Raw genomic sequence first — 15,061 nt, 5'->3', positions numbered from 1 at the left:
TTATTGGCTAACGAACCCAAGGATGGCTAGATACCAAGGCCTATTGTGTGAAAATCCCAGGATTCATCTACGAGTAGTGAATATGCTCAATCCAGCGACTTTGCTGCCCCTACCAGAGGTAGATGATGAAGAATCACATGATTGTCTCCAAATAATGGATGAAGTTTATTCCAGTAGACCCGATCTGAAAGATGAACCATTGAAAAATCCAGATGTTGTATATTATACTGATGGTAGCAGTTACCTGCATGAAGGTGCCAGACGAGCAGGGTATGCTGTGGTCACCAATGAGGAAGTTGTGGAAGCTGAAGCTTTGCCTGCTGGCACCTCAGCACAAAAAGCTGAACTTATAGGTTTAACTAGAGCTCTGCAATTGGCAGCCGGATGTAAGGCAAACATCTATACTGATTCTAAATATGCCTTCTTAACCCTGCATGCACATGGAGCTCTATGGAAAGAAAGAGGTCTAATAGGAGCCCACGGGAAGGCCTTGAAATATGGACCTGAAGTAGAAATCCTGTTAGAAGCAGTATGGGCTCCAGAACAGATTGCTGTAATGCACTGCAAAGGTCATGGACGAGGAAGGGATCCAATAACCAGAGGAAATCATGCTGCTGACAAAGCAGCCCGAGAGGCAGCCCAAAAGCCTGTGGGAGGATTTATAGCAGCCCTCATACCAGAGGTAGTTCCAGAAGAAGTTAAACCTCACTATACCCCAGAAGAGAGGAAGTGGGCTGAACAGGAAGGAGCAGGTGTGAAGGACGGTTGGATGATCCTGCCGGACAATAGGATTTATGTACCTCATCATCTAGCAGGCACAATTGTAAGAAATTATCATGAATCTACTCACCTTGGCGGTACTGCAACCAGAGAGAGTCTCAGTCGGAAGTTGTATATTATTAACCTATCACAATTAGCAACTTGCATTTCACAGAAATGTGTTCTTTGTGCTAAAAACAATCCCAGGCAGGGACCGGTACAACCTCCTGGAATCCAACATGTGGGATATGTCCCCATGGAAAGTCTAATTGTGGACTTCACAGAGCTGGTCCCTTCTAAGGGATTCAAGTATCTCCTTGTGTTTGTAGACACTCTTACCGGATGGGTTGAAGCTTTTCCCACCCGAACTGAAAAGGCACGAGAGGTAACTAAGAGACTCCTCACTGAATTGATCCCGAGGTTTGGATTACCTAGATGTATTGGAAGTGATAATGGGCCAGCGTTCATTGATCAAGTAGTACAAGAAGTATGTCGAGTCCTACAAGTGAAATGGAGACTGCATGCAGCCTATAGGCCTCAGAGTTCAGGGAAAACTGAAAGAATGAATCGGACTCTGAAAACCCAATTGGCAAAATTAACCCAGGAAACGGGATTGGGATGGGTAGATGTGTTACCCATAACACTGTTTCGTGTTCGGTGTGCACCCACAAAAAGACTTAAGTTGTCACCTTTTGAGCTCCTGTATGGGAGACCGCCCTCCTTTGTTCAAGATATTCCAGCTGATCTTAAACAAATAGGAGACCATGTGACACAGGGACAAGTGCAATCTCTCTCCCGTGTTTTTTGTTTCTCTTAACAGGTGGGCCCTCGAGCGCACGCCGTGCAGCATTGCCGAGCCGATTCATCAGTTCCAGGCTGGCGATAGCGTATGGGTGAAAGAGTGGAAACGTGATCCACTTGCACCTAAGTGGCGTGGACCTTACACCGTCTTGCTCTCTACTCCAACCGCGGTGAAGGTAGCTGAGGTGACCCCCTGGATTCATCACTCCCGTTTGAAGAAGTCCGAAGGCAGTTGGACGTGCAAAGGTGACCCCTCTAATCCTTTAAAACTGACTCTTTCCAAAAACCCCTGTATCTAGCCCTACCGGGAACGGGCTAGGTCACGGGCAACATTAGACGACCGGCCTGCTGCAGCCACAACCTGGAAGCTGGCTGACCTGCGCACGCCTGAAGCTTGAGGAGCATCTGAACCAGCGATTGTGAAAGGGAAGATTCTCTTATACAATTGATTGACTGCCCCCCCCTTGTGGAACAATTATCAGAGATATTACTCATTGGGGATCCTCGGGATATATGTTTTGGTCTTGGTGGTTCCCCATTTCTGTCACTGGGGGAATTATATTGGGACTAATATTTATTTGCTATCACAATAAGGTAATCTTTTGTGGAAGGAATGCATATGCTAGACATCAACATGATTTTATTATTAATCCTGATTCCTTGGGAAGGGGAAGGGTCCTTGAATCTGACCAAATTTGCTAAATATGGATTCAGCCATGACCACAATATGTGGGTAGGTTTAGCTGAAATGGTAGCCAATGTTGCAAATAGGACCAATTGCCTTGTTTGCTCTCTTGGGCCAGATGATTCAGAGGGAGGTATGCCCTTATTACCGATACCATTAGATGCCATTGGTATGGTAAGCGAAATGCCACACCAAACAGAAATACAGAATTTCCCCGGATGGAACTCAACTAAACCATTACGAGTTATACCTGTACAAGGGGAATTCTGTGTACATAAATCATCAGATGCAGCTGATTCTACCATGATAGGCTCTTCTCATTGTCACTATACTTGGGATTATATTAAGAATAGTCATACCTGGGCACACGGTACTACCTATCGAACTCGGAATACCTTGCCCTGTGCACCTCCTTTTATTCATGCATGGAAAGTGGTATGGAACATAACTGTGACAGAAAAAGGCAATCTAACATACTGCACTGTGAACTCTCTACCTCTTTTGATATTTCGCCTTCTGTACTCCACGTACCAAAAACCTCAGACCCGATGGTTGTGGTGGATATGTGGAGAATGGGCATACAAGAAACTCCCTTCCAAATGGAGTGGGACTTGTTTCCTGGGATGGGTATTACCACCAATGTGGATTATGCCCACTAGTTCGGCCAAGCGAACACGAAGGAATGCTGATATTTCTCGTATAGCAGGAGGAAGTACCCAAAGTTGGAGCGGTACTGATGATTGGCCGCCAGAGCGCATTATAGCCTATTATGATCCTGCCTCCTGGAATCCTGGTGAGCTCATACAAGGGGCACGGGATCCTATTTATAATCTAAACAGAATAATTCGATTGCAAGCAGTAGTGGAACTTGTAACCAATGCAACGGCCCAGAGTTTGAGACTTATTGCACAACAGTTGGATGAAAGTAGAGCCGCCATTTTGCAGCTGAAAATGGGAATGGATTATGTACTTGCCAGGCAGGGAGGCCTATGTGGAGTCTTGAACTTGACAGGGAATGCCTGTTGCTTTAACATTTCTGATAATGGTGAGGCAATCCGTGTGTTGGCTACAAAGATGGAGAATATAGCACATGTCCCAGTACAAACATGGGAAGGATGGGATATGGGATGGCTCACCAATTGGTTACCTAATGTCACAGGACTCAAAGGGATACTATTGTCTTGCTTGTTTTTCTTGACAGTAGTGGTAATGGTTCTATGTATGATGCCATGTATCATTTCATGTTCTAGAAGTACAATTAGCAAGATGGTTTCAAATGAAACTCTACCTCATATCATGGCCCTATACAGAGCTTTACCTCAGGAACATGATGAAGGTCAAGCTATCAAGGACACTTGGGATGAAGGTCCTTGAGCTTGAAAGGGGGGAATGTGGCATCTGAATATAGACTGCATTTTTAATCAAGACTTATATTGGCTTATATCTTGATCAGGTTCCTAAATTAAATGGGCTTAGATTTTCAAATGTTTCATGCCAGCTGCTTAGAGAACCTTTGGCAATGTTTTCCTCCTAGACAAGGGGCCCCTTGATTTATAGCAGAAAACAATTCTCAAAGTCGTAAAAGCTGGAATTACAGACTGAGAGCGAGGACACTGACCCTACATGTTACAGAAGATAAAAAAGGCAGAGATAAACATAATTAGGAATGAGTAAATAGTAAAATAATACCAATGTGCCTCCCAGTAAAATGAGCCAGATCTTCTTTCCAAAGGTTAAAAGGCCAAGAGCAATGGAGAAGCATCTAGCTGGCAGAAAAAGAGCATTTTTGGGAAGTCTTTTTTAAAAGCTGTTTCTTTCTTAAACTGAGAGAGTTGAAGGGCAATAAATGTTGGGAAGAGCTAATGGGGAAAGCAGCTGGCTGGGGGGGGGGTGTAGACTGAAGAGGCTTCTTTTGAAGCTGTTTTTTACTGAGTTCCTTTTTCTACTTTACAAAGGCCTTATTCCTTTTAAGAGGCTACCTGTGTTGTGTATTAAGTATATTGCCATAGATGTAATTATGCAAAGGATTTAAGAAATGCTAGATTCTTATTTCATATAGTTGTAAGAGTTGTATTTATCCTGAAATTAAGTCAGCCACCAGCCTAGCCCCCCTGCCAGACAGGAGACGCCATCCAAGCAGTCCTGATATATAGTTGTCAGGCATTTGTTTAGAAACCTTCAAATGAAGGAGATCTTTCAATGTTGATGTGAAACTCAAGATCCTTGACATATGTTTAAGATAAAAATTTAAGATTAACCATTTGTTTTAGAAGGCAATAGGGCAAGGAGGGCAAGAGGTGAGCTGGTAATTAAGATTCCTTGTTGAGACACATGTAAGATATATTACTACTTATTTGTCATTTATAGATGTAACAATATATAGCTCTTTGTGTTCCATATAAGGACAGGAGGATATGGGTGTATCTTTTAGGATTGGTTATAGCAATCAGCCAATAGGAAATCCAACCAGGCTGATTGGACAGAGGCAGCCCAAGGAGGAGCAAAGGGGGCTGGATTAAGGGAATATAAGTGCTGGCCATAATGGCAGGAGGCCAGGCCAGAGCTTGGTAACCATATACCACTGTGCCTCTCATTTATTTGTCTGACAAATAAATTATTATTTTAATTTCTCTATTGCTGCGTTGAATATTTCATTCCAGCTAAGCGTTAACCACAAGCAGGGTGCTACAGAACAACAACAATGCAACAAAGCAACTTGAAATGTAGTTTGGTTCTGACTGGGACCTTCCAGAAGCCAAGATCCAAGTCTGGGGAAGGGGCTATGTGTGGAACATCATGGGGATGAGGAGGGAGATGCATTAAGCCAATATATTATGGTCCACAAACAGTAGACTGGCGCAGCAATGTATTTCAGAGCAAATGTTCCGTTGCTGATAATTCCTGGCTGCTTGCCAGCACACAGCTCTGCTCAAACGGCTGATTTCTGAGAAGGCAAAACCTAGACTGGGTGGCTCTGTTTCCTCTTCATTGTAAACCATTTGGAGAACAAAAACAAACAGAAATCTCTCCAGCCAGACTAGCAGAAGCTAAGCAAGCACCGAAAGCCTTCCCCAGCAGTCAAGAGAACGTGCAGAGGGTCAGAGGAGTGGTTGCCCCGGGTGCAAAATTTGAGGAGGCACAACCAGGCTGCCCCACACAGGTGATGTCTCACTTCATCCGCCGTTACCGCAAGGCGCCTCCGCCTCCACCAGGCCTCCATTGCAGCAGCTGGCGTGCTTCAGGAAGGAAGTACATCAGTGGCCTTGGCACAGGTGGCAGGCTTTGGCAGAGGACTTGCGGCAGCCGAGACAGAGTGTGAGTTAGGCAGGGAGGCAGGGGGTGGCAGGCAAGTGAGTGAGCGATAGGGGGGGGCAGACATGTGGTGGCAGAGACAGGTGGGATCAGGCATGGAAGGGAAATGTTAGTGCTACCCCCAGCATGATGAAATTTGAAGGACTGGCTGCTTGAGCAGGGGGCTCCACAAAGCCACCCAACCTCTATTTTATCTTCAGGAAGGCTTGTTCCATGTTCTGTCACTGGGTATTGCCATTTTCTTGGTCTAGCCCAACAGGGCCAGCTCTACTATTAGCCAGTGTGAAGCAGCTGCCTCAGGTAGCAGGTGCTGAGAGTGTGCGTATTGGAGGAAGCCCAGTGGTGGTGGCTATCTCTAACCATTTCCCCTGAGGATCCCCGCTAGCCACTCTCCTCTTTTAGGATGCCATGAGACCCTTTGCATACCCTCCAAATTTCTCCAGTGAAAACAAGGACGTCCCATTCCAAAATGATAATTTTACTATTTTTAGCCCCACACATTTTACTGGGTTGCCCCAGCCACTCTGGGCAGCTACCAACAAATATAAAATAACAATAAAACATTAAACATTTTAAAATAACTTCCCCATATAAGATTGCCTTCAGGCGGCTTAGGGATCAGATAACTCCAGACCCTCCAACATTTCTCCAATGAAAATAGGGACATCCTAAGGAAAAGTGGGACGTTCCAGGATCAAATCAGAAACCAGGACGGCTTCTCTAAATCAGGGACGTCCCTGGAAAATAGGGACACTTGGAGGGCCTGCCTTTGCTGTTTTTGCTTCAAGAAACTGACATGGCTGACCCTTTGGAAACAGCCTGCCTAAGTCCCCCAAGGCCATTTCCCTCACGTGAGGAGAGGACAGGGCTCCATTGCCAGTGTTCTAAAGTCATTCCATGGCTGATCCAGTTGCTTTCTGCTCCTGGAATGGAGGGAGGGGCAGCAGCCATCTTGTCCACCTCAGGCAACAAAACGTCTTGGGTTGATTCTTCCTCAGAGAATAGATGTCAGGGATTGTGAATAGGGCAAAGACAGGGGGCCAGGAGGCTGACCCGGGAAAGGGAGCCACTGGTTTATGGAGCTGGGAGCCACCCGGCAGGCAGCAGCCACACCAGGTAGAGGAGGAAGAAGAGTTAGGGCAGGATGAGGTGGAGGAAGAAGGGGTGGGCCAGGTGACTCCCCGCCTTCCCCTGCTCCGCCATCTTCTAGAACCAGGAGGGGCTTGAAGAGGAATGAGGCAGCAGCGGCTTCCATGCAGAAGTCGCCCTGTGGGAGCCGCTGTCAGTGTTTCTCTTGCCAATAAAGTGTCAACCACCAGCCATGCATCTTCCTGAGCTGCTGCAGTGGGCCGTGACCATTATATCCCAGTGTGTTTTAACCAAAAAAGCAAAACCACACATGCAAAACCCAAGTTCACAAAATCCCTCGTAGCCCAAATAGTCTGTAGGCTCTACTATCCTCAGACTGAACGAAGAAGCGAGACTCATGTTTTAAAGAATGCCATAACAAAAAGTTCAAAATGGCTGCAAGTTCTTAACTTTATTAATCTCGAACTTTTAACTAAAATAATTTCTAGCCTCTGTGGTTCAGGCAACTCTCTCCGGCCACCTAACCCAGAATGTCTCCCTTTGAGAGATGACCCTCAAACCAAGGCAGAAAAGAGGAGCTGCTGCATTAGTGTGAGCAAAGCATTTTGAAATTAAAAGGGGGAGAGGAGAGCGGGCAGTGTGACACTTTTGCTTTGTTCAGGGGGGAAATGTAAGCTTGGTTTCTACGAAGCAGAAATCCAGTTTCTCATCTCAGTTCCCTTTACAATGAAATTAGCCCCCCTTCATATCAACAAAGAAAATTCAGTATTCAAGAATGAGTCTTCAGGCACATAGCAAATGCATTTCCTTTACTTGGTAGAACTTAATTGAGCACTACAGAAAATAAGATAAATGAGGTTAATAACATAAAAACAGTATAATATGTTAGCATTACAAATCTGAAAGATTGTTAAGGCTAAGAAACCTTGACTAAACCTTAACTAAATCATAATTTTCTGAATCAGCAAGGCTAGATTTGGGCAGGAAGCAAAATATTACATAAGCCAAATGAGAGAGTAACACGCTCCAAGGAAGTGGTATGTATTCCCAAATTCTCCTTTGAAGGAGGGTTTTTTTCCTACGCTTTCTCAATTATCGAAGAAAAGCAAGATTGCATTCCACAAAATCTGCAACTTCAGTATTATTATTCTTCTGAATTGAATTTATATACGGCCCTATACCCAGAGATCTCAGGGCAGGTCATGGAAAACTTTCTGAAAGTAAAAAACTATATGCCCAAAATACCTACACTTAAACTTCTACAGTAATTTTCATTATTGTCTATTATCTAACAAAATTATTTTAGCATTATCTAATAAAACTACATCAAACTTAAACACATCTCTTTCTTAAAGGCCTATCTGGGTAAAGGTTACATGGAGAGGTTTTGATAGCATGTTACATCAATATGACAAATGTGTCTAGGTCTTCAAAGTTGCGGAGATAGAGTAACAGCTCATCTAGTCTATCCGTTATCTCTGTTTGTTCGACTTTTGGCAGATGGGAGAAGGAAATAAGTAATTCCTGCTCCATCGAGTTCTCAAGATGAGTAGCCTTTGATAGGAGGGATACGGGGGTCTCTGTCCAACTAATTAAGTCTGAGGGTGGAGAGGTAGAGCTCGTAGAAGGTGGGATGCCCTCATTTTTAATTGCTTTCCTTTTAGCTGGAGAGTAGGGAATAAGAGGGCAAATCTTAGTATTGATAAAGACTCTTGTAATAAAAATTCCATAATTAATCAGGTAACTTCGTAAGGACATCATATAAGTTGGAAGCTTTTTAGATTCAAAGGTGAGCAGTATCCTCTGCATGTGTGGCTTGCTGTAAATGTGGACAGTGGATTTCAGATCGATGGAAAGGGGATTTTCGCCCAGAAGCTCAGCTAGATGCCTTCTTGCGACATGTATAGACGACCAGTTAACAACCTGACCTTTGAAGGGGAGGATAATTAGACAAAGTCTAGTGGCTTGTAGCGAAAGATTATAGGAAGATATGGTGTGTAAATCGTCCATAGTTTGTTCGTTTTCAAATTTGCAGCCAGTCTGCGGGGTTGAGCGCAATAGAACAGGTACTTTGGGTGTTGGTTCGGCCCTATCCTCCGGTGAAACGTCTACGGGGCTGACATTAACTTTTGGGGATACAAAGGATATAATCTTCTCTAAGGAGCCTTTGATGTCTCTTATATATTTAAAAATACAGTCCACGGTTTTAGCCACTAGGTCTAACGTGGTAGAGTGTTCAAGTAGTAATTCAGAGAGATGGTTTGCTTGTTCTCCGATGCAGTCTGCCGCCTGAATGGGCATAGTTGGAACTTTTTTGGGACCTTTTGGTCTCATGATGGTGTTGTTTAAGGGGTTAATAGGTTGTTTAGCGGATAGTTCCTTCGATGTAGTTTCCTTATCTATTATCTCTGCTAATGGCGAGAAGCTGTTCGAGGTCGGGATATTAAAAGTGTCCTTTGTTTTTCCATAAAAGAATTTGCTGATTTTGGTTTGCTTGGTGAGGGGCAAACATGCCATTTCCTCTGAGTCCTCAGATTCTCTACAGCGTTTACCAACCCCCCTCCTCGCATCAGCAGGGCTGCCTAATTGCTGAGTCATCTCTCCTTTTGCCTTGCTCTGAGTCATCTCTCCCTTTGCCTCGCTCTTTTCTCTTCCCTAAGTTTTTCAAAAAGTCGAGGGAGTATTTTCCTTGAAAAGATCCTATTCAAGGAGGAGTAGTGTGCCAAAGGTTATTGGCATAACACTAAATTATGCTCCGTCTGTGCCTCCAACCTTGTGGTGGGAACAGCCCATGAATCTTCCTGTAAACTCTTCGCAATGTGATAAGATAGTCAATGCAGTTTTAAAGTTCCAAGAAGAGTCAGGAATATGAAACGTGGGATAAAGTGGCGTGAGGTGCTTAAATTTATCTGAGCTCAATATTCATTAAAATAGTCTTTAAAAGGAGTAAGAGAAAATAAGAAGATAAAATCAACGGCTCACATTAGTAGAGTGCTGTCCGCCATCATTACCGGAAGTCTCCACCACCACATGTGGGGCCTCAGAGTAAGCAGGCAAGTGGGCGAGGGAGCCAGGCCAGCCAGACCACCAGCCCTTGCTGCTGGGAATGGACAGACAAGTCCCAGGCTCCGTGGGGCAGTGTGAGGAGGCACATCTCTTGGGGGTGGGGGTGGCAGCTCAGAGACCACAGGTAGCAGCAGTGGCTCCAGAAGACTCCCAAGGAGAGGGGAGAGGAGGCTGAGGGAAGACTTGACAAGGGGGGGGGGGGCTATTTGAAAATGGGTGAGAAGCTGCCAGCTCTGCAGGCAAGGGGTGACATAGCTGGGCTCCTGAGCCCCACAGGGGTGCCGCAGAAAGGAGGTCAAAGGAGCTGTGGACTCACAAAGGTAGAAAACCTCTGACTTAAATGGCAATCAGGGTCAGAATTTACATTACAGTATCTAAAGGTAAGATGCGCTCTTAAAACATACTTAAATAAAACTGCCCCAACCCCTTCTTCTTTTTGACCAGACCCTCCTCTTCTACACCTTAAGGCTGGTAACTCTTTGTTGCATCTTTCTAAAAACATGTAAGGTTTAATCATCAATGTAATGGGTACAGCCTCCCTCCCCAACCTAAAAAAAATAAAAACAAATCAAAACTCAGGAAATGCAGTTTCTTAAAATGCTGAGAGTCCCCTTCCTCATGTCCCCCTCTATATTCAGGGCTCTTGGGCTCTGCTCCTGTGTCCTGGGCTGGCTGGAAGCAGAGGAGTGGTGGGAGGCACCAGTTGGGGAACCTGCAAGAGAACCCCCTGGTCTCAGAGCCAGGGGATTGGGGGTGGGATGGAGATGAGTGGTCAGAGGGAGAAGAGAGAGCAGACTGGGAGGAGGAGGAGGAGATGTCGGAAGCTGAAGAGGCAACAGGGTTTAGTGAGCAGGAAGAGTCTGTGGCAGAGAGCAGTCCAGAATCAGAGGCAGAACTGGAGGGGGGTCAAGAGGCAGAGTAGAGACAGGGAATCTCCCCCTTGTGGTGTAACCAGTTTCCCTCCCCCCTGGTCTCCCAGAACATGAAGAGGAATGAAGAGGGCAGAGCAATGAGAGACAAGACAAAAGAAATACAGGTTGCTGGGGAAGAAGGAGCCTTAGAGAGCGGGGGATGTGGGGACCTTCAGTCCTCACAACAGCTTCCTTGGGGCAAGAGATACTGGAAAGAGTTGCTGTGTTCACTTGGCCTGCGTTGTTTGGTTTTCTTTGAGTAAAGAGTTAACTTCACTGACAAAGGGTGTTTTATTGCTCACCAACTCCAGCTCCTGATGTCCCACGACCTTTAGGCACTTTATCCTTGCACTCACTTCTGAATTATGGAATGTGATGGGATTCATGCCTTCTACCTATAAAGCTTTGTTGCTTGGCAAATGATAATAATATTGGCGACACTGGAAATTTTGTGGAGGGCATGCCACTCTTGTTAAATAAATGAATGCTTCTAGTTAGGCCGGTCGCTTAACATTTTCCTGCTTCCTTTCTCTGCAGCACACTGAGATCCACAATGGTGGAAGACTTCGAGGTAGCCATTTCTCAGGGCCAATTGGCAGGCGCTGTGTCACACGTGCTGGCAAAACCACTGCCCTTTTTCAACAGCACTCCGCTCCACATTGCCGTAGTAGGAGAGCCCGGCTCCGGGAAGTCCTCCTCCATCAATGCCATGCTGGGTCTTCGTGCCGATGACCCGCGTGCCGCTGCGACTGGCATACAGATGACGACAGTCCAAGTCAAGGATTACCCACACCCGACACTTCCACAAGTGATCCTTTGGGACCACCCTGGAAGGGGAACGCCAACTTTTAGGGAGGACAAATTTGAGAAGAAGGATGATTTGAATCACTTTGATTTCTTCATCATCGTCGGCTCCCAGCGCTTCCGCTCCACCCATTCTGACCTGGTCCGTGAGATCCAAGATATGGGCAAGAGCTTCTACTTTGTGCGCACCAAAGCAGACCTGGACCTGTCGGCCGCCAAGAGGCAACAGCCATCTGACTACAATGAGGAGAAGGTCCTCTTGCACATCCAGGAGGACTGCAAAGAGTGCTTGGTAAGAGAAGGAGTGAGGGACCCACAAGTCTTCATCGTCTCCAACTGGGAAGCCGACTGCTTTTATTTCCCCCTCCTGCAGGAAACGCTGAAGAACGATCTCTTGCGGCTGAAGAGGCAAGTCTTTCTGCTCCGCTTCCCTAGCATCTGCCTGCCTATCTTAGAGAAAAAGAAAACCACTGTGGAGGAGAAGATTTTGACCAAAAGGCTTGTTTTGCTGGTTGCTCTTGGAAGCCTAGTTCCCTTCCTTCTCCCCATATTTCTGTTTAGAAAGTTCCACTCCTGGTGCTTCCTGGACTTTGGCCTGGATGATCAATCCCTTGCAGCTCTGGCCCAGCGTGTTGGAAAGACAAGCACAGCCCTTAAAGCAGCAATGCAGTCGCTGGGAATGTTCTCTGCCATTTTATGGGTGCTGCCAGACTTGGTGGGACTCTCAGTGATGGCTTATGAATATCACCGCTGGGAGCATTTCCCCATTTTTGGCTGCCTTCTGTCCGGAGGGATTTTGCTTCTTCGCACCTACCGTATTTTGCGCCCCATAGGACGCTCCGGTCCATAGGATGCACCTAGTTTTTTGGGGGGGAAATAAAGAAAAACAATTTTATTTCCCCCCCCCCCAGGTGCGGGGCTGGAAGAACCAGGTCGGGGAACAGCGGGAAGGCGCGCTCTGCCTCCCCGCTGTCCCCCGAGCTTGTGGGGCTGGCTATGGGGAGAAGTGCGCTGATCCCGGGACTGCAGGCAGCTCTGCGCGGCCACCGGGAGCGGGACGGGACTTCACGCCCGGCTCCCGGTGGCCGCGCAGAGCTGCGCAGAGCCGGGGACTGCAGGCAGCTCTGCGCGGCCATCCGATGCGGGGCGGGACTTCGCGCCCGGCTCCCGGTGGCCGCGCAGAGCTGCGCTGAGCTGGGGACTGCAGGCAGCTCTGCGCAACCCTCGGAGCCGGTCTCCCGAGGGTTGCGCAGAGCTTCCTGAAGCCTGGAGAGCGAGAGGGGTCGGTGCGCACCGACCCCTCTCACTCTCCAGGCTTCAGCGAAAGCCTGCATTCGCCCCATAGGACGCACACACATTTCCTCTTCATTTTTGGAGGGGGGAAAGTGCGTCCTATAGGGCGAAAAATACGGTACTTCATGCTGCAGAAATGCATATCGGGTGCTGCTGATGACACCCAGAGGCTTCTGTCCAAAGCTCTTGAGGCAGAGGGGGGAAAGTCCATTTAGCAGCAAGCAGATGGACTATGATGACTAAGTGCTTGATATATAGAATCTGGCGAATTAGACATGTTTCCATTTTTAAAACAACCACCACCAAAAGACATTAAGATAATAATCAGATGATCAGGGGTTTTTTATATTAAAAATTCCATAAATCTTAGGCTTCTCATTTTTTTAATAAAAACCCTAAGTGAAATAATCTGAATGCCAGCATGATACCCATTCAGTTACTTTTTAAAATTAGTATCTCGATCCAATGTATAAGAATTAAGACCAATACCAAAAAGAGACTTTGGGACAAATGGACTTTTTCCTATTCATAATTCTTTCAGTCCACTAATGAATTGCTCTGTATATGATGTCAGACTAGGAAAAAAATAGTGACCTATGTGAACCTGCTTGCAAGGATGGTCTCAAGTTATAATTTATGCAGGCTGCAGCATTCACCTTTCTCTCTCTCTCTCTCTCTCTCTCTCTCTCTCTCTCTCTCTCTCTATATATATATATATGCTGCATTTGCTTTTTTCTATCACAAGTCCCATGCAAATCTCTTTCAGAATGTTCTTTCCCTCATACACACTCAAACTGAAGGAGGGCATTCAGCTAGACAGGAGCCTCCACATTTGTGAAATAGAAAGTTGAGGTAATTTTAATCTGTTCTAGTATTTTAACTCTTGCATATCTTAAAGCACGACTGTAATTGTTTCCTGGTTTTATTGTTTTATCTCTTTGCAAACCGCTTTGAGGTTTTATTAGATTCAAATGCTGTATAAGTTTTCATGAAATAAACTAATTGGTTAAATTAATCTCCTTGATACTGCCAGGAGATTTGTGTTATAATCAACACTGCTTTCACATGGTCACTCTAATCATTTTAGAAATGTTCAGGAAAATCCAAATGTACGGCAGCCCATGTCGGCAGTGTAGCGTTTTGGGGGAGAAAAAAACCACACACTTTTGTATCTGGGTTTTCTCCTTTTGAAATATGGCCAAACTGACTAATCAGCTTTCAGTTTTCCATGAAAGTCTCATAAATGAGAAATATTGTCAATTATCAACACCCCCCCCCTTCTTTAGCAATCAATCGTAGCCAAGTAAGATTGTCTTCCATAAACATGGTCTTAACACTAAGTCCGTAAGTGACTGTGGAGGCCAATTCTGGATCCACACGTCCTTCCACAGTGGGGACATTGGTTTCCAGACAGGAGTTGATCACGGTGTGGATTTGCCAAGCATGCCTTCCTCTTAGCATGTTTCTCCCTTGCGTCCTGAGTTCGAGTGTCTTCAAAGCCCATGGCACCTTTGGTAAAGGCTGTTCTCCAACTGGAGCACTTGCAGGCCAGTGTTTCCCAGTTGTCAGTGTTTATACTACATTTTTAGATTTGCCTTGAGACAACATGTCATCGACACAGTAATAATGCATGGGGGTGTTTATAGTGGGCCATCCAGATACCATTCCACTCTATTAATAGTTCTGCAACACTTCCCCAATGTCACTCAGTAATTATTGAGATCACTCTTGCTCTGTAGGGTGACAAAAGTGGGCAGCACACACACCCATGAACATTTGTGTTATGAAAACGTTGCACGGCTTCCTGCATAGCAGGAAACTATGGAGTCTGTGCCTATTGCAAATGAAGCAGTGTGACCATCGCAAAACATTTGCAGATGCAAAGGGTATTGAAAGTGGGATCACGTATAATCACCCCAATATGAGCTCAGATATGAATGCTCAATAAAAAGGACATCTGAAAGATCCCTACAGCTTTCCTCAAACTGATGCTTTCCAGATGTTTTGGACTTAATTGGCCATGCTGGCTAGACCTGATGGGAGTTGTAGTCCAAAACCTCTGAAGCATTACTTGCTTTGGGAAGGCTGAGGTGAAATACTACTATACCGTGGGATTAGGACAGAACTAAACCACCCATGTAGAGACGCGGGTGGCGCTGTGGGTTAAACCACAGAGCCTAGGACTTGTCGATCAGAAGGTCAGCGGTTCGAATCCCCGTGATGGGATGAGTTCCTGTTGCTCGGTCCCTGCTCCTGCCAACCTATCAGTTCGAAAGCACGTCAAAGTGCAAGTAGATAAATAGGTACCACTCCGGCGAGAAGGTAAACGGCGTTTCCATGC

The 15,061-nt window shown here is 45.9% G+C and overlaps 1 protein-coding gene and 1 long non-coding RNA gene across 2 annotated transcripts in view; one reads left to right on the top strand and one right to left on the bottom strand.

Moving 5' to 3' along the window:
- The window catches only part of LOC144328587 (uncharacterized), a 31,504-nt gene extending 23,439 nt beyond the window's left edge, over nucleotides 1-8,065 (bottom strand). The window contains exon 1 of the long non-coding RNA XR_013393813.1: nucleotides 7,167-8,065. This is a non-coding gene — a long non-coding RNA (uncharacterized LOC144328587). The remainder of the gene's footprint in view (nucleotides 1-7,166) is intronic.
- Nucleotides 8,066-11,137: 3,072 nt separating this feature from the next.
- Nucleotides 11,138-13,735, top strand: LOC144328583 (interferon-inducible GTPase 5-like). The gene is made up of 2 exons (XM_077932597.1): nucleotides 11,138-12,242; nucleotides 12,826-13,735. The coding sequence occupies exons 1-2, from the start codon at nucleotides 11,177-11,179 to the stop codon at nucleotides 12,933-12,935; spliced, it is 1,176 nt and encodes a 391-aa protein (XP_077788723.1). The 5' UTR covers nucleotides 11,138-11,176; the 3' UTR covers nucleotides 12,936-13,735.
- The last annotated feature ends 1,326 nt before the right edge of the window (nucleotides 13,736-15,061 follow it).

The sequence above is a fragment of the Podarcis muralis genome, chromosome 7 (assembly GCF_964188315.1).
Source record: "Podarcis muralis chromosome 7, rPodMur119.hap1.1, whole genome shotgun sequence".
NCBI classification, from domain to species: domain Eukaryota; kingdom Metazoa; phylum Chordata; class Lepidosauria; order Squamata; family Lacertidae; genus Podarcis; species Podarcis muralis.
This window is presented reverse-complemented; position numbering and strand designations above follow the sequence as displayed.